The 20000-nt window shown below is 46.3% G+C and overlaps 1 protein-coding gene across 5 annotated transcripts in view; it reads right to left on the reverse strand.

The window, feature by feature from the left end:
• Positions 1–20000, reverse strand: part of LOC133569755 (retinal-specific phospholipid-transporting ATPase ABCA4-like) — a 170282-nt gene that overhangs the window by 58029 nt on the left and 92253 nt on the right. For 4 of the 5 annotated variants that reach the window (XR_009809877.1, XM_061922331.1, XM_061922329.1 and 1 more), the window contains 11 exons: positions 18155–18286; positions 15369–15546; positions 15155–15286; positions 13760–13899; positions 13548–13685; positions 11344–11540; positions 11169–11271; positions 7302–7507; positions 4864–4918; positions 4709–4789; positions 1040–1203 (listed from right to left, as the gene is read on the reverse strand). Coding sequence is in view for 4 of the 5 variants with exons in the window: in XM_061922331.1 (XP_061778315.1) it covers positions 1040–1203; positions 4709–4789; positions 4864–4918; positions 7302–7507; positions 11169–11271; positions 11344–11540; positions 13548–13685; positions 13760–13899; positions 15155–15286; positions 15369–15546; positions 18155–18286 (1526 nt within the window). In the remaining variant the exon portion in view is untranslated. The remainder of the gene's footprint in view (positions 1–1039; positions 1204–4708; positions 4790–4863; positions 4919–7301; positions 7508–11168; positions 11272–11343; positions 11541–13547; positions 13686–13759; positions 13900–15154; positions 15287–15368; positions 15547–18154; positions 18287–20000) is intronic. The other variant, XM_061922332.1, reaches the window with a different exon arrangement.

Below are 20000 nucleotides of genomic sequence, written 5' to 3' on the forward strand. Positions count from 1 at the left end.
CAGTCAGCCAGGTCTTTGTAGTTCTCAGTCATCCAGGTCTTTGTCGTTCTCAGTCATCCAGGTCTTTGTAGTCTCTGGGTATTCAATCCATCCCAACTGGACTGTTTGGTTTGTCTTGGAAGACGTTTTGTGTTCTGATCCGGGTAGACTTCATCAGTTCAAGCTCATAGGCTTAGATTGGTCAGATCTAGTCTTCGACTTACATTGATCAGATCTAGTCTTAGACTTAGATTGATCAGATCTAGTCTTAGACTTAGAGGGTCAGATCTAGTCTTACACTTAGATGGTCAGATCTAGTCTTAGATTTACAGGGTCAGATCTAGTCTTAGACTTATATTGGTCAGATCTAGTCTAAGACTAAGATTGGTCAGATCTAGTCTTTGACTTAGAGGGTCAGATCTAGTCTTACACTTAGATTGGTCAGATTGAGTCTTAGACTTAGATTGGTCGGATGTAGTCTTTGAATTAGATTGAGCCAATCTAGTTTTAGACTTAAATTAAATTGGTCCGATCTAGCCTTAGACTGGTCAGATGTAGTCTTTGACTTAGATTTGTCATATATATATATATATATATATATATATATATATATATGTTATGGATGCCCAGGATGCTTCAATAGCGGCCTTTAGCTCATTTGCATTATTGGGTCTGGCGTCTTTCAGCTTCTTCTTCACAATAACCCACAAATTCTCTATAGGGTATCAGGTCAGGGGAGTTGGCAGGCCAATGGAGGACAGTAATGCCATGGTCACTGCTGGTTTTGGCACTTTGGGCAGGTGCCAGATCATGCTGGAAAATGAAGGACACCAGGCCCAATAATGCAAATAAGCTAAAGGCCGCTATTGAAGCATCCTGGGCATCCATAACACCTCATATATATATATATAATTAAAGTCAAATTTTCAAAAGTGGGGACAGGAAACCAATTATACTTTAAACAACATTTAAAATGATATTTTCTCAATATGCAACCAGATCGATGCACAGTTTATCTTCCCCATCAAATAGTCCTCAAAGTGGCAACAAGGAAGAATACCTGAGCGAAGAAGTCTTTGCAGGAGCGAGCGGTGTGATGCAGCCTCTTGATCAGCAGTGCCAAGAACTGTTTGATGGCCAGGCAAAGACCTCGGACCTGGTAGGACCCTCGCCCCCCTTCCGGACCTTTACACGGGTCGGCGGTGGGCGGAGGCCCGTCTGACCCTGGACACAGGACAAATGAGGAGTGACGTAACACGTTTTTGGTTTTTTTAGTCAGCGTTGATATGGAAACGTTCAGGCCAAAGCTGCAGCAGGATTCCTACTAAATATACAAAAATATATTTAAAAAAAATGCTTTTTAGGGACCGAATGTCCCTTTTGTATTTCTACGGTTTTATTATTATTATTCCGCCGCCTCATTGAGCTGTAATTTGACCCCCTTAACATGCTTCAAAACTCACCAAATTTTACACACATATCAGGACGGGCAAAAATTGCCATCTAATAAAAAAATTAAAAAAAAAAACTCAAAATTGCGCTCTAGCGCCCTCTAGGAAAGAACACAAACAAAACTGCTTGTAACTTCCGTAAGGAATGTCATAGAGACATGAAACAAAAACATCTATGTAGGTCTGACTTAGACTTAGATTTCATACACGGACTTCCTTCTAGAAAAATCAACAGGAAGTTGGCAAAAACCCCTTCAAAACAAAAGTTTCCTAAAAAATGTCTTTTTTGCCTCTTTGAGCTGTAATTTGACCCCCTTAAAATGCTTCAAAACTCACCAAACTGGACACAAACATCAGGAATGGCAAAAATTGCGATCTAATAAAAAAAACAAAAACAACCAAAACTCAAAATTGCGCTCTAGCGCCCTCTAGGAAAAAACACAGACAAAACTGCTTGTAACTTCCGTAAGGAATGTCGTAGAGACATGAAACAAAAACCTCTATGTAGGTCTGACTTAGACCTAGATTTCATACACTGATTTCCTTCTGCAAAAATCAACAGGAAGTTGGTAAAAACCCCTTCAAAGCAAAAGTTTCTTAAAAAATGTCATTTTTGCCTCTTTGAGCTGTAATTTGACCCCCTTAAAATTCTTCAAAACTCACCAAACTGGACACAAACATCAGGACTGGCGAAAATTGCGATCTAATAAAAAAAAAAAAAAAAAAAAACTCAAAATTGCGCTCTAGCGCCCTCTAGGAAAAACACAGACAAAACTGCTTGTAACTTCCGTAAGGAATGTCATAGAGACATGAAACAAAAACATCTATGTAGGTCTGACTTAGACTTAGATTTCATACACGGACTTCCTTCTGGAAAAATCAACAGGAAGTTGGCAAAAAACCCCTTCAAAACAAAAGTTTCCTAAAAAATGTCTTTTTTGCCTCTTTGAGCTGTAATTTGACCCCCTTAAAATGCTTCAAAACTCACCAAACTGGACACAAACATCAGGATTGGCGAAAATTGCGATCTAATAATAAAAAAAACAACAACCCAAAACTCAAAATTGCGCTCTAGCGCCCCCTAGGAATAAAACACAGACAAAACTGCTCATACAAAGAAAACAGACAAAACTGCTTGTAGAGACATGAAACAAAAACCTCTATGTAGGTCTGACTTAGACCTAGATTTCATACACTGACTTCCTTCTGCAAAAATCAACAGGAAGTTGGCAAAAACCCCTTCAAAACAAAAGTTTCCTAAAAAATGTAATTTTTGCCTCTTTGAGCTGTAATATGACCCCCTTAAAATGCTTCAAAACTCACCAAACTGGACACAAACATCAGCACTGGCGAAAATTGCGATTTAATAAAAAATAAAATTAAAAAAAACTCTAAATTGCGCTCTAGCGCCCCCTAGGAATAAAACACAGACAAAACTGCTCATACAAAGAAAACACAGACAAAACTGCTCGTAGAGACATGAAACAAAAACCTCTATGTAGGTCTGACTTAGACCTAGATTTCATACACTGACTTCCTTCTGCAAAAATCAACAGGAAGTTGGCAAAAACCCCTTCAAAACAAAAGTTTCCTAAAAAATGTCATTTTTGCCTCTTTGAGCTGTAATTTGACCCCCTTAAAATGCTTCAAAACTCACCAAACTGGACACAAACATCAGGACTGGCGAAAATTGCGATCTAATAATAAAAAAAACAACAACCCAAAACTCAAAATTGCGCTCTAGCGCCCCCTAGGAATAAAACACAGACAAAACTGCTCATACAAAGAAAACAGACAAAACTGCTTGTAGAGACATGAAACAAAAACCTCTATGTAGGTCTGACTTAGACCTAGATTTCATACACTGACTTCCTTCTGCAAAAATCAACAGGAAGTTGGCAAAAACCCCTTCAAAACAAAAGTTTCCTAAAAAATGTCTTTTTTGCCTCTTTGAGCTGTAATTTGAACCCCTTAAAATGCTTCAAAACTCACCAAACTGGACACAAACATCAGCACTGGCGAAAATTGCGATTTAATAAAAAATAAAATAAAAAAAAACTCTAAATTGCGCTCTAGCGCCCCCTAGGAATAAAACACAGACAAAACTGCTCATACAAAGAAAACACAGACAAAACTGCTTGTAGAGACATGAAACAAAAACCTCTATGTAGGTCTGACTTAGACCTAGATTTCATACACTGACTTCCTTCTGCAAAAATCAACAGGAAGTTGGCAAAAACCCCTTCAAAACAAAAGTTTCCTAAAAAATGTCATTTTTGCCTCTTTGAGCTGTAATTTGACCCCCTTAAAATGCTTCAAAACTCACCAAACTGGACACAAACATCAGGACTGGCAAAAATTGCGATCTAATAAAAAAACAAAAAAAACAAAACTCAAAATTGCGCTCTAACGCCCCCTAGGAAAAAAACACAGACAAAACTGCTCCTAGGAAGAAAACTCAGACAAAACTGCTTGTAACTTCCGGTAGGAATGTCGTAGAGACATGAAACAAAAACCTCTATGTAGGTCTCACTTAGACCTACATCTTAATAATTGACATCATTCAGCAAGACAAAACTGCTCCTAGGAAGAAAACTCAGACAAAACTGCTTGTAACTTCCGGTAGGAACGTCGTACAGACATGAAACAAAAACCTCTATGTAGGTCTCACTTAGACCTACATCTTAATAATTGGCATCACTCAGCAAAAATAAACAGGAAGTTGGCAATTACCCCTTCAAAAAAAAAGTTTTGTAAAAACCCGTCACCTTTTTTCAAACATTATCTCCTCTGAGCGCGTTTGTTGTGTCGTTTTCAAACTCGCGCAGGAGAGAGAGTGAAGCCTTCCGATTAAAAACTTAAATAACTGCTCCGGTTTTGATTTTACGAGCCTTCAAAGAACTGCTGCGCTGCTGCCGTCTCAAGATGGGCGCTTAAAAGCAGGAAGCACCAGCGTGACCACACAACGCAGAGAAGGTAGGTACTGTGCGGGTAAAGATATGTTGACTGGGTGAAAGAAGGAGGCACTAGTTGGACACCAGGATACAGAGAAGGTAGGTCATGTGCAGGTAAAGATATGTCATCTGGGTGATGGCAGGAAGCACCAGCGTGTATGGGTGACAGAAAGAAGCAGCAGTGTGACCCCAGGATGCAGGGAAGGTAGGTAATGTGCAGGTAAAGATATGTTGAAAGGGTAAAGGCAGCAAAAGTCGGTCCCGTCCATCGCTGCTTGCAGCTTTAATTTAAATTTGCTAGGAGCAGCTGCAGCATGGCGCTACCTTCAGGTGGCTCCATGGCAATTGCCACTCGGTTGAATCCACAGAGACTCGCTCGAGAGTTCTGCTGAAGGGATTTATTGTCTGAGAGAGGCAGACAATGTGTCAGGGAAGACATAAACACAGTCAAAGAAAATGAATCTATCTATGCTGGTTACCTGGAACGCTTTTCTTGTTGCTTGCGTGGCCATCAGCTGTTACTTTGAGGAAAATCTGCAAGAAAACACACAAAAATAGCCTTAAAAAACAGCATTGGAATCTGTAACGAGTCTTGCAATTTTTCCACAACCTACTGAGAATTAGTCTTTTACGGGCAAAAATAACAACACTATATTCAATTGAACAGACTGCAAAGACAACACACTTAACATTCAAACTGGAAGACGTTGTTATTTTTTGCAAATATTAGCTCATTAGGAATGTGATGCCTGCGACAAGTCTCAAAAAAAGCTGGCACAAGTGGCAAAAAAGACTGAGAAAGTCGAGGAATGCTCATCAAACGCTTATGTGGAACATCTCGCAGGTGAACGGGCTAATTGGGAACTGGTGGGTGCCATCCAACCATCTTCTTCCGCTTATCCGAGGTCAGGTCGCGGGGGCAACAGCCTAGGCAGGGAAACCCAGACTTCCCTCTCCCCAGCCACTTCGTCTAGCTCTTCCCGGGGGATCCCGAGGCGTTCCCAGGCCAGCCGGGAGACATAGTCTTCCCAACGTGTCCTGGGTCTTCCCCGTGGCCTCCTACCGGTTGGACGGGAGGCGTTCGGGTGGCATCCTGACCAGATGCCCGAACCACCTCATCTGGCTCCTCTCCATGTGAAGGAGCAGCGGCTTTACTTTGAGTTCCTCCCGGATGGCAGAGCTTCTCACCCTATCTCTAAGGGAAACTCATTTGGGCCGCTTGTACCCGTGATCTTATCCTTTGGGTCATGACCCAAAGCTCATGACCATAGGTGAGGATGGGAACGTAGATCGACCGGAAAATTGAGAGCGTTGCCTTCCGGCTCAGCTCCTTCTTCACCACAACGGATCGGTACAGCGTCCGCATTACTGAAGACGCCGCACCGATCCGCCTGTCGATCTCACGATCCACTCTTCCCCCACTCGTGAACAAGACTCTTAGGTACTTGAACTCCTCCACTTGGGGCAGGGTCTCCTCCCCAACCCGGAGATGGCATTCCACGCTTTTCCGGGCGAGAACCATGGACTGGTGGGTGCCATGATTAGGTATAAAAGCAGCTTCCGTGAAATTCACAAACAAGGACGGGGCGAGGGTCACCACTTTGTCAACAAATGCGTGAGCAAACAGTTTAAGAACAACATTTCTCAACCAGCTATTGCAAGGAATTACAGGATTTCACCATCCACCGTTTGTAATATCATCAAAAGGTCCAAAGAATCTAGTGAAATCCCTACACGTAAGTCACGATATTACGAACCTTCGATCCCTCAGGCAGCACTGCATCAAAAAGCGACATCGGTGTGTAAAGGATATCACCACACGGGCCAGGGACCACTTCAGAAAACCACTGTCGGTAACTACAGTTGGTCGCTACATCTGTAAGTGCAACTTAAAACTCTACTACGGCGTGGCGCAGTGGGGAGAGTGGCCATGCGCAACCCGAGCGTCCCTGGTTCAATTCCCACCTAGTACCAACCTCGTTACGTCCGTTGTGTCCTGAGCAAGACACTTCACCCTTGCTCCTGATGGGTGCTGGTTGGCGCCTTGCATGGCAGCTCCCTTCATCAGTGTGTGAATGTGTGTGTGAATGGGTGAATGTGGAAGTAGTGTCAAAGCGCTTTGAGTACCTTGAAGGTAGAAAAGCGCTATACAAGTACAACCCATTTATTTATTTACTATGCAAAGTCAGAGCTGTTTATCAACAACACCCAGAAATGCCGTCGGCTTCGCTGGGCCAGAGCTCATCTAAATTGGACTGATGCAAAGTGGAAAAGTGTTCTGTGGTCCACATTTCAAATTGTTTTTGGAAACTGTGGCTGTTTCGTCCTCTGGAGCAAAGAGGAAAAGAACCATCCGGATTGTTATAGGCGCAAAGTTGAAAAGCCAGCATGTGTGATGGTATGGGGGTGTATTAGTGCCCAAGGCGTGGGTAACTTAGACATCAGTGAAAGCACCATTAATGCTGAAAGGTACATACAGGTCATGGACGCCCCTGATTATTTCAGCAAGACAATGCCAAGCCACATGTTACAACAGAGTGCGGGTACTAGACTGGCCTGCTTGTAGTCCAGACCTGTCTCCCATTGAAAATGTACGCCGCATTATGAAGCCGGAATGGAGACCCTGGACTGTTGAACAACTTAAGCTGAACATCAAGCAAGAATGGGGAAGAATTCCACCGGAGAAGCTTCAAAAATGTGTTTTCTCAGTTCCCAAACCTTTACTGAGTGTTGTTAAAAGGAAAGGCCATGTAACACAGTGGTAAAAATCGCCTCAGTGACAACTTATTTAAATGTATTTTTTTTTAAACTTATTTAAAGATGTATTTATTTAATACATTTTGTTCCATTTAGGCCCCCGTAGACATGGAAGTACTGTAGATGAGGGCATGCGTGCTTTTCACACAGTAAAACCCACCTCTTCCAGCGACGTGTCAGACACGCCGAAGCTGCTGAGGCCGATGTCCTCCAAGGTCTCCTCCAGCTCCCTGAACAGGCTGGCGTAGGCCCGGGGTTGGAAGTCGTGACTTGGGAGCAGGTAGGTCATCTCCTGGCCGATGGCCTCGATCAGGCGGGCTTGCGGCACGTGATGATGCACCAGGGCGGTGATGCGTTCAATGTTACCTGGAGATGCCAGACACGGGCTGATGTTACACTCGGGTTTCTCCTTTTTTTTTTTCTTTGTTAAATGTACCGTCATCAAAGTATAAGGGAGACAGAAGATAGTAAATAATGCTGCAATGTAACTTAAATGAGGTGGAACAAAATATGGTTACAAAGCCAAATCTCCGGTTGTGGTAATACTGCAGCTTCAAATTGGATGGGCAATAAACACCCGTTACCACGTACAGACGAGCTAAAATGTGAAGTGAATTATAGTTATATAGCGCTTTTCTCTACTGACTCAAAGCATGTTTACATAGTGAAACCCACTATAACAATAATAATAATGGATTAGATTTTAAATGGCGCTTTTCTATTATTAGATACTCTTAGCGCTCACAGAGAAGTAGGAACGGCGTGGCACGGTTGGGAGAGCGGCCTCGCCAGCAACCTGAGGGTTCCTGGTTCGATCCTATTTTTTTAAAATGTGCCGTCATCAAAGTATAAGGGAGACAGAAGACAGTAAATAGTGCACGAAAGTAACTCAAATGAGGTGGAACAAAATATGGTTACAAAGCCAAATTTCCGGTTGAGGTAATACTGCAGCTTCGAATTGGATGGGCAATATACGCCCGTTACCACGTACAAACGAGCTACAATGTGAAGTGAATTATATTTATATAGCGCTTTTCTCTAGTGACTCAAAGCGCTTTTACATAGTGAAACCCACTACAACAATAATAATAATGGATTAGATTTTGTATCGCGCTTTTCTATCAGAAGATACTCAAAAGCGCTCACAAAGAAGTAGGAACGGCGTGGCACGGTTGGGAGAGTGGACTCGCCAGCAACCTGAGGGTTCCTGGTTCGATCCTATTTTTTAAAAATTTGCCATCATCAAAGTATAAGGGAGACAGAAGACAGTAAATAGTGCTGCAAAGTAACTCAAATGAGGTGGAACAAAATATGGTTACTAAGCCAAATCTTTCGTTGTGGTAATACTGCAGCCTCGAATTGGATGGGCAATAAACACCCGTTACCACGTACAAACGAGCTACAATGTGAAGTGAATTATATTTATATAGCGCTTTTCTCTGCTGACTCAAAGCGCTTTTACATAGTGAAACCCACTATAACAATAATAATAATGGATTAGATTTTGTATCGCGCTTTTCTATCATAAGATACTCAAAAGCGCTCACAGAGAAGTGGGAACGGCGTGGCACGGTTGGGAGAGTGGACTCGCCAGCAACCTGAGGGTTCCTGGTTCGATCCTATTTTTTAAAAATGTGCCGTCATCAAAGTATAAGGGAGACAGAAGACAGTAAATAGTGCTGCAAAGTAACTCAAATGAGGTGGAACAAAATATGGTTACAAAGCCTAATCTCCGGTTGTGGTAATACTGCAGCTTCGAATTGGATGGGCAATATAAACCCGTTACCACGTACAAACGAGCTACAATGTGAAGTGAATTATATTTATATAGCGCTTTTCTCTAGTGACTCAAAGCGTTTTTACAGAGTGAAACCCACTATAACAATAATAATAATGGATTAGATTTTATATCGCGCTTTTCTATCATTAGATACTCTTAGCGCTCACATAGAAGTAGGAACGGCGTGGCACGGTTGGGAGAGCGGCCTCGCGAGCAACCTGAGGGTTCCTGGACATGGCACAGAGATGTATGGATAACCTGCAGATGCATTTGCAACTATAAAGTCAACAAATTCACAAAGGTGAGTTTTGTTGACGTTGACTTATGTGCTAATCAGACATATTTGGTTGCGGCGTGACTGCCAGCTAATCGATGCGAACATGCTACGCTAATCGACGCTAACATGCTATTTACCGGCGATGCTAAAGCAGACATGGCACAGAGATGTATGGATAACCTGCAGATGCATTTGCAACTATAAAGTCAACGAATTCACAAAGGTGAGTTTTGTTGATGTTGACTGCCAGCTAATCGATGCTAGCATGATACGCCAATCGATGCTAACATGCTATTTACCGGCGGTGCTAAAGCAGACATGGCACAAAGATGTATGGATAACCTGCAGATGCATTTGCAACTATAAATTCAACGAATTCACAAAGGTGAGTTTTGTTGATGTTGACTGCCAGCTAATCGATGCTAACATGCTACGCTAATCGATGCTAACATGCTATTTACCGGCGGTGCTAAAGCAGACATGGCACAGAGATGTATGGATAACCTGCAGATGCATTTGCAACGATAAAATCAACGAATTCCCAAAGGTGAGTTTTGTTGATGTTGACTTATGTGCTAATCAGACATATTTGGTTGCAGCGTGACTGCCAGCTAATCGATGCGAACATGCTACGCTAATCGATGCTAACATGCTATTTACCGGCGGTGCTAAAACAGACATGGCACAGAGATGTATGGATAACCTGCAGATGCATTTGCAACTATAAAGTCATCAAACTCACAAAGGTGAGTTTTGTTGATGTTGACTGCCAGCTAATCGATGCTAACTTGATACGCTAATCGACGCTAACATGCTATTTACCGGCGGTGCTAAAGCAGACATGGCACAGAGATGTATGGATAACCTGCAGATGCATTTGCAACTATAAAGTCAACGAATTCACAAAGGTGAGTTTTGTTGAAGTTGACTGCCAGCTAATCGATGCTAACATGCTATTTACCGGCGGTGCTAAAGCAGACATGGCACAGAGATGTATGGATAACATGCAGATGCATTTGCAACCATGAAGTCAACGAATTCACAAAGGTGAGTTTTGTTGATGTTGACTGCCAGCTAATCGATGCTAACATGCTACGCTAATCGATGCTAAAATGCTATTTACCGGCGGTGCTAAAGCAGACGTGGCACAGAGATGTATGGATAACCTGCAGATGCATTTGCAACTATTTTACGTTTCCTTCCACCCACATTTAATGCGAAACAAACACTTACCAATCGACGGATTTAAGTTGCTCCAGTGTCACGAGATGCCAAAGTTCTGATCGTTTGGTCCGCACATTTTACCGGCGATGCTAACGCAGCTATTCGGCCATGCTATGGCTATGAATAGCGTCAATAGCTTCAGTTTCTTCTTCAATACTTTCATACTCCAACCATCTGTTTCAATACATGCGTAATCTGTTAAATCGCTTAAGTCGCTGAAATCCGAGTCCGAATCCGAGCTAATGTCGCTATATCTTGCTGTGGTATTCGCCGTTGTTTGTTTACATTGGCAGCACTGTGTGACGTCACAGGGAAATGGATAGTGGTTTCGAAGATAGCGAAAATAAGGCACTTTAAAGCTTTTTTTAGGGATATTCGGGGACCGGTAAAATTTAAAAAAAAAAATCCAAAAATACAACAAGCCACTGGGAACTGATTTTTATTGTTTTTAACCCTTTTGAAATTGTAATAATGTTCCCCTTTAAAAAACAAGGTACAAAAGCGCTATGCAAGAACAACCCGTTTACCGTTTATGCCCCCAATTCCAACCCTTGATACTGGGTCCCAAGCAGGGAGGTAACGGCTCCGGTTTTTATAGTCTTTGGTATGACTCGGCCGGGGTTTCAACTCACAACCTACCAATCTCAAGGCGGACTTTCTAACCACTAGGCCACCGAGTGCACAACGCGGCTTTTTGCGATAACAGTAACAAACGTGGCTCTTGGTCTAAGAAAATCAGACTTTACCGTCCATGTGTTTGTCCGGAGTCGGCGTTTCCTCTCGGTCGGCGTCAAGCTTCAAACACTTGGCGCACAAACAGGAGCAAGTCTTGGTACAGGCCTCAGCATCCTGCAAAACCGAGTGTTACTTGGATTGAACCAAAACGCATTTCAAGACCGACACACTTGTTCCAAAACGTACAGCCTGAGGGTCGGCGGTCTTCGGAGTGGCGTACTTCATCCTTCGCACCAGCGTGAGGTAGAAGCCGGCGCCGAAACAGTTCTTGAGAAAGATGGGGGAGCCGCAGCAGTGGAGGCGCCCCTGAGAGATGATGGCCACCCGGTCACTCAGCAAGTCGGCCTCGTCCATGTGGTGGGTGGACATGATGACTGTACAACCTGGAACCGGGATGAGATCTGCATTGGTCGCCAGAAATGCAACGAGAAAAAACAATATCCCGATACGCAAGGACACAGATGCCGAACACGCACATTTGCAACTCTATGGCCGAGTACAGAGGAGCCAAGTGAGTAAACACTATCACAGGAGGTCATCAGACCATGGTCACCACCCCACCTTTACATGTTATGTGGACCACAAGGAAGTGTACAAAAAAAGTGATGATACGACCCCTTTGGGTATGAAAATAAACTTGAATAGACCCGCTCAGGGCTTCACGGTGGAAGAGGGGTTAGTGCGTCTGCCGCACAATACGAAGGTCCCGCAGTCCTGGGTTCAAATCCAGGCTCGGGATCTTTCTGTGTGGAGTTTGCATGTTCTCCCCGTGAATGCGTGGGTTGCCTCCGGGTACTCCGGCTTCCTCCCACCTCCAAAGACATGCACCTGGGGATAGGCCCCTCCCACTTCCAAAGACATGCACCTGGGGATAGGCCCCTCCCACCTCCAAACACATGCACCTGGGGATAGGCCCCTCCCACCTCCAAAGACATGCACCTGGGGTTGGCCCCTCCCACCTCCAAAGACATGCACCCGGGGATAGGCCCCTCCCACCTCCAAAGACATGCACCCGGGGATAGGCTCCTCCCACCTCCAAAGACATGCACCTGGGGATAGGCCCCTCCCACCTCCAAACACATGCACCTGGGGATAGGCCCCTCCCACCTCCAAACACAAGCACCTGGGGATAGGCCCCTCCCACCTCCAAACGCATGCACCTGGGGATAGGCCCCTCCCACCTCCAAAGACATGCACCTGGGGATAGGCCCCTCCCACCTCCAAACACATGTACCTGGGGATAGGCCCCTCCCACCTCCAAACACATGCACCTGGGGATAGGCCCCTCCCACCTCCAAACACATGCACCTGGGGATAGGCCCCTCCCACCTCCAAACACATGCACCTGGGGATAGGCCCCTCCCACCTCCAAAGACATGCACCCGGGGATAGGCTCCTCCCACCTCCAAAGACATGCACCTGGGGATAGGCCCCTCCCACTTCCAAAGACATGCACCTGGGGATAGGCCCCTCCCACCTCCAAACACATGCACCTGGGGATAGGCCCCTCCCACCTCCAAAGACATGCACCTGGGGATAGGCCCCTCCCACCTCCAAAGACATGCACCTGGGGATAGGCCCCTCCCACCTCCAAAGACATGCACCTGGGGATAGGCCCCTCCCACCTCCAAAGACATGCACCTGGGGATAGGCCCCTCCCACCTCCAAACACATGCACCTGGGGATAGGCCCCTCCCACCTCCAAACACAAGCACCTGGGGATAGGCCCCTCCCACCTCCAAACGCATGCACCTGGGGATAGGCCCCTCCCACCTCCAAAGACATGCACCTGGGGATAGGCCCCTCCCACCTCCAAACACATGCACCTGGGGATAGGCCCCTCCCACCTCCAAACACATGCACCTGGGGATAGGCCCCTCCCACCTCCAAACACATGCACCTGGGGATAGGCCCCTCCCACCTCCAAAGACATGCACCTGGGGATAGGCCCCTCCCACCTCCAAACACAAGCACCTGGGGATAGGCCCCTCCCACCTCCAAAGACATGCACCTGGGGATAGGCCCCTCCCACCTCCAAACACAAGCACCTGGGGATAGGCCCCTCCCACCTCCAAAGACATGCACCTGGGGATAGGTTGATTGGCAACACTAAATGGTCCCTAGTGTGTGAATGTTGTCTGTGTTGGCCCTGCGATGAGGTGGCGACTTGTCCAGGGTGTACCCCGCCTTCCGCCCGATTGTAGCTGAGATAGGCGCCAAAAGGGAATAAGCGGTAGAAAAATGGATGTATGGATAGACCCGCTCATCGGCAGCGCGCCTTATAATCCGGTTTTGCCCTACGGTCCGGAAAATACGGTATTCGGACCTTAAGTAGAACTGATAGCGTCCAATCTTTTCGAGAGGGCACAAATAAATCTGCAGGCTGTCACCTGTACGATATTTGAGCAGCAGGTCCCAGATGGAGCGTCTGGAGTAAGGGTCCACCCCGGATGTGGGTTCATCCAGGATCACCACCTTTGCACCGCCAACAAACGCCAGCGCCACTGACAACTTCCTCTGCATGCCTCCTGGAAAAGGAAATCAAACTTACATCGACACTAACCTGATACCAGTCACGGTTGTTTTGGCGGTTCTGACCAACCCGACAGATTCTGGGTCAGTTCGTCTCGTTTGTGGGGGAGACCCAAGTCTTGCAGCATGTCCTCCACCTCTTGCTCGGCTTCTGCTTTCTGACGGCCTTTCAGCAGCGAGTGGAAGAGGATGTGCTCAGCGACAGTCATGCTGGGCGGAATCAGAGTGGAAAGGTTTTGGTTCAAGCAATTGGGGTAGGGAACCTATGTCTCTAGAGCCAGATGTGACTCTTTTGATAAATCTTAGCTGACATTGCTTAACGCGATAATTATGAATAATTTCGCTGGTAATCACAGTGCTAAAAATAACGTGCAAAATATAAAACATTCTCATGCGTTTAAATCCATCCGTCCGTTTTTCTACCGCACCTGTTCAAGAAGTCGCATTAATGGTAAGAAGTATTTTATGGCACGACGGGGGCGGGGGTCGTTGCCCCCAGGAAGGCAGACGGACTACTCGGGACTTGGCATTTAGGTAAAAACATGATTTAATTTAAACTAAAAAAAAGATACAAACAAAAATTGCTCACAGCGGAGGCACAACTTGGACTAAGGAACAAAGCTAACGCATAAACAGACTATGAACGTTAATCAAACAAAACTTACTTGGCATGGCATGAAGCACGAAACTATGGCAAGGCATGAAACAAGTCAGCACAGAGCAAGAAAAGATCACATTGACGACTGACTGGCAAAGACAAGCTTAAATACTGCCTCTGATTAGTGCTCGGGAAGCAGGTGAGCGGGCATTTTGTCCACCAGAGACAGGTGGACAAAATGAGTAACCAAGGAAACCAGACAAGGGAGTGGAAAAAAAAAACAGGAACTTAAAGAGTCCAAAAGACAAACAAAAACGTGATCAACAGGCATGACATTTGATTTATTATTGGTTAGCTTCAGAATAACAATGTTATTAAAAATAATAAAAGACTTATTATATTCTAAGAATGTTGGTTTTACTTAAAAATGCACACATTTAGTTGTATTCAGTGTTAAAAAATAGGATATGGCTCTCACGGAAATACATTTTTGAAATATTTGGCTTTCATGGCTCTCTCAGCCAAAAAGGTTCCCGACCCCTGCCGTAGAGCCCCCCTATTCATAGGATTAAAAAAGGGGGAGTGGCCTGCGGACCTGCCACAGAACAAAGTGTGCCAGGACCGGCCTCGAAGACAGCGACAGGTGCATAGATGGCCCAGGTGGGCCTTGTTATCTAATCACCTGTCGCTTTTATTAGCAGCATCTACGCGACAGGTGCGTAGATGGCCCAGGTGGGCCTTGTTATCTTATTGCCTTTATTAGCAGCAGCCAGGATGAGGCAGGTAGTTGGAGTCGGCGGAGGAGAGAAAGACAGTTTGCTGGAAAGCAAAAGACTTGCACTATTTGATTAAAAAAAAATATCATACTGTTGAAACAGGGTGTTGTGCTGTGGGCACATTCCAAGAGACGAGCGAATGCTGTCCATTTCTGTGCGGATGTCTTTCCCGTAAATGGTGGCGGTGCCTGACGTGGGTGGGAACATACCCGTCAGAATGGACCTCGGAGACAGAAAGAAAGGAGTCGGGTAAATAAATATTATCAGTGTGGGGTTGGGGGGCAGGGTATTGGTGTGACACGTACATGGTGGTGGTTTTGCCGGCGCCGTTGTGCCCGAGGAAGGCAGTGATCTGGTTCTCAAAGAAGCTGAGGGTGAGGCCGTTCACAGCAGGTCTGGGGCTACTGCCGAACACCTTGACTAGGTTCTGGATACACACACCCTTTACCAGGTCTGCTGGTTCCGCCTCGAAGAACGGCTGGCCTGAACAGTGTTGACAAAACAAGGTGATCGAGGTACAACAACACAAATACCAGGGATCGGGTACAACAAAACTACTTGACAGTGCTCTTTTGACAGTGGAAAACCTTTTTGGTTATGATTTTTAGGTCTATTCAGGTGTACTGGAGAGGAGGCTACGCCGGATAGTCGATAGGAGAAACAGTGTGGTTTTGGTCCTGGAACTGTGGACCAGCTCCATACTCTGGGCAAGGTCCTTGAGGGTGCATGGGAGTTTGCCCAACCAGTCCACATGTGCTTTGTGGACTTGGAGAAGGCATTCGACCGTGTCCTTCAGGAAGTCCTGTAGGGAGTGCTCAGAGAGTATGGGGTAACGGACTGTCCGATTGTGGTGGTCCGCTCCCTGTAGTATCAGTGCCAGAGCTTGGTCCGCATTGCCGGCGGTAAGTCGGACCCGTTTCCAGTGAGGGTTGGACTCTGCCAAGGCTGTCCTTTGTCACCCATTCTGTTCATAACTTTTATGGACAGAATTTCTAGGCGCAGTCAAGGCGTTGAGGGGTTCCGGTTTGGTGGCCGCGGGATTAGGTCTCTGCTTTTTGCAGATGATGTGGTCCTGACGGCTTCATCTGGCCAGGACTTTCAGCTCTCACTGGATCGGTTCGCAGCAGAGGTTGAAGCGACTGGAATGAGAATCAGCGCCTCGAAGTCCGAGTCCATGGTTGGAGTGCCATCTCTGTGTTGAGGAGGAGATCTTGCCTCAAGTGGAGGAGTTCAAGTACCTCGGAGTCTTGTTCACCAGTGAGGGAAGAGTGGATGGGCGGAGTAATGCGGACGCTGTATCGATCCGTTGTGGTGAAGAAGGAACTGAGCCGGAAGGCAAAGCTCTCAATTTACCAACCGGTCGATCTACGTTCCCATCCTCACCTATGGTCATGAGCTTTGGGTTATGACCGAAAGGACAAGATCACGGGTTCAAGCGGCCCAAATGAGTTTGGGTCTCTCCCTTAGAGATAGGGTGAGAAGCTCTGCCATCCGGGAGGAACTCAAAGTAAAGCCGCTGCTCCTCCACATTGAGAGGAGCCAGATGAGGTGGTTCGGGCATCTGGTCAGGATGCCACCCGAACGCCTCCCTAGGGAGGTGTTTAGGGCACGTCCAGCATTTAAGAGCCACGGGGAAGACCCAGGACACAATGGGAAGACTTTGTCTCCCGGATGGCCTGGGAACGCCTCGGGATCCCCCGGGAGGAGCTGGACGAAATTGCTGGGGAGAGGGAAGTCTGGGCTTCCTTACTTAGGCTGCGGGCCCCCGCGACCCGACCTCGGATATGCGGAAGAAAATGGATGGATGGATGCTTTTATCCCCAATCATGGCACCCACATGTTCCCAATTAGCCTGTTCACCTGTGACATGTTCCAAATAAGTGTTTGATGAGCATTCCTCAACTTTCTCAGTCTTCTTTGCCACTTGTGACAGCTTTTTTTGAAACATGTTTGCAGGCATCAAATTCCAAATGAGCTAATATTTGCAAAAATGTACTAAGTTTTCCAGTTTGAACATTAAACATATTTTCTTTGCGGTCTATTCAATTGAAAATAGGTTGAAAAGGATTTAAGGGGTTAGTGCGTCTGCCTCACAATACAAAGGTCCTGGGTTCGATCCCGAGCTCGGGATCTTTCTGTGTGGAGTTTGCATGTCCTCTCCGTGACTGCGTGGGTTCCCTCCGGGTACTCCGGCTTCCTCCCACCTGATTGGCAACACTAAATGGTCCTTAGTGTGTGAATGTGAGTGTGAATGTTGTCTGTCTATCTGTGTTGGCCCTGTGATGGGGTGGCGACTTGTCCAGGGTGTACCCCGCCTTCCGCCCGATTATAGCTGAGATAGGCTCCAGCACCACCCGGCGACCCCGAAAGGGATAAGTGGTAGAAAATGGATGGAGGGATGGATACATTCAAAGTCTAAGTTCATTGTGTTGTTCATGGGGTTTTGGAAACCAATTAGTTTTTATATTTAGATTCTTAGAATATGTGAAGTGAATTATATTTATATAGCGCTTTTCTCTAGTGACTCAAAGCGCTTTACATAGTGAAACCCAATATCTAAGTTACATTTAAACCAGTGTGGGTGGCACTGGGAGCAGGTGGGTAAAGTGTCTTGCCCAAGGACACAATGGCAGTGACCTGGATGGCGGAAGCGGGAATCGAACCTGCAACCCTCAAGTTGCTGGCACGGCCACTCTACCAACCGAGCTATGCCGCTATATATGCTTGTTCTATTTGTGGCCAAAGTAAAACAAAAAAACTATTTTTGAAGTTGTCTTCATTTTTTTTTTTTTATTATCATGCCATGATTTTACCAGTCCGGCCTGTTTGGGAATAGATTTTCGTCTAAAATAAGTCTGACACCCCTGCATTAGAGTGTGGGTTTCAAATTTAAAACCTTTTAATTTCTTGTTTTTCATTTTTAGTGCCTTTTTCTAGAAGTTCTTTTCTGATTGGCCAACAGGACACTGGCAGTATGGGAGAGCATTTTTTTAAAGACACAAGAACAGGAAACATTGAAAATGCCCATATTAGGTATTGAATGAGGAAAAGTGACATCATCTTACAGGTCGGAATGTCGATTTGTTTGTACCGTCAGTTTCTTGCTTCTCATCCTGGTGGCCACCAGTTTTAGGTTTCTCCGGGGTTTTCTGGACTTCTCCTTGCTCCTTGCACGCTGGGTCATCAAATCCTTTCTTGGACAGCTCATGTTTATGGCTGTTGTCTGAAAGATAAAAGCGGGGGGGGGAAGACTAGAGTTTATGCAATTATGGTTGGATGTGCGTGTGTGTTAGAATAATCATGTAAATATATTATCACACAACTTTAGTCTGTTGCTATTGTGCTCAAGCTGCATGTTTTCTATCTGTGCAAGGACAAAACTTCTTGTCTGAGTTGTGGCCTCAGCCACAGATGTCATCTTTGTTTTAGCCCGCTAACAGCAAAGGACTTAAAGGACCTCAACGCAGATAAGACGAGAGCACGCAGACGAAGCAGAGACAAGGCGAAATCACAAGGCCGCTAACAGCAAAGGACTTAAAGGACCTCAACGCAGATAAGACGAGAGCACGCAGACGAAGCAGAGACAAGGCGAAATCACAAGGCCGCTAACAGCCAAGGACTTCAAGGACCTCAACGAAGCTAAGACGACAGCACGCAGACGAAGCGGAGACGAGGCGAAATCACAAGGCCGCTAACAGCGAAGGACTTCAAGGACCTCAACGCAGATAAGACGACACCACGCACACGAAGCGGGGACAAGGCGAAATCACAAGGCCGCTAACGGCCAAGGACTTCAAGGACCTCAACGTAGATAAGACGACAGCACGCAGACAAAGCGGGGACAAGGTGAAATCACAAGGCCGCTAACAGCCAAGGACTTCAAGGACCTCAACGCAGATAAGACGACAGTACGCAGACGAAGCAGAGACAAGGCGAAATCACAAGGCCGCTAACAGTCAAGGACTTCAAGGACCTCAACGCAGCTAAGACGACAGCACGCAGACGAAGCGGGGACAAGGCGAAATCACAAGGCCGCTAACAGCCAAGGACTTCAAGGACCTCAACGCAGATAAGACGACAGCACGCATACGAAGCAGAGACAAGGTGAAATCACAAGGCCGCTAAGAGCCAAGGACTTCAAGGACCTCAACGCAGATAAGACGACAGCACGCAGACGAAGCAGGGACAAGGCGAAATCCCAAGGCCGCTAACAGCCATGGACTTCAAGGACCTCAACGCAAATAAGACGACAGCACGCAGACGAAGCGGACACAAGGCGAAATCACAAGGCCGCTAACAGCCAAGGACTTCAAGGACCTCAACGAAGCTAAGACGAAAGTACGCAGACGACGCGGGGACAAAGCGAAATCACAAGGCTGCGAACAGCCAAGGACTTCAAGGACCTCAACGCAGATAAGACGACAGCACGCAGACGAAGCAGGGACAAGGCGAAATCCCAAGGCCGCTAACAGCCATGGACTTCAAGGACCTCAACGCAAATAAGACGACAGCACGCAGACGAAGCAGAGACAAGGCGAAATCACAAGGCCGCTAACAGCCAAGGACCTCAACGAAGCTAAGACGACAGAACGCAGACGAAGCGGGGACAAGGCGAAATCACAAGGCCGCTAACAGCGAAGGACTTCAAGGACCTCGACGCAGATAAGACAACAGCACGCAGACGAAGCAGGGACAAGGCGAAATCACAAGGCCGCTAACATCAAAGGACTTCAAGGACCTCAACGAAGCTAAGACGACAGCACGCAGACGAAGCAGAGACAAGGCGAAATCACAAGGCCGCAAACAGCAAAGGACTTCAAGGACCTCAACGCAGCTAAGACGACAGCACGCAGACGAAGCGGGGACAAGGTGAAATCACAAGGCCGCTAACAGCCAAGGACTTCAAGGACCTCAACGAAGCTAAGACGAAAGCACGC

Source organism: Nerophis ophidion, linkage group LG15 (genome assembly GCF_033978795.1).
Source record: "Nerophis ophidion isolate RoL-2023_Sa linkage group LG15, RoL_Noph_v1.0, whole genome shotgun sequence".
Classification (NCBI taxonomy): domain Eukaryota; kingdom Metazoa; phylum Chordata; class Actinopteri; order Syngnathiformes; family Syngnathidae; genus Nerophis; species Nerophis ophidion.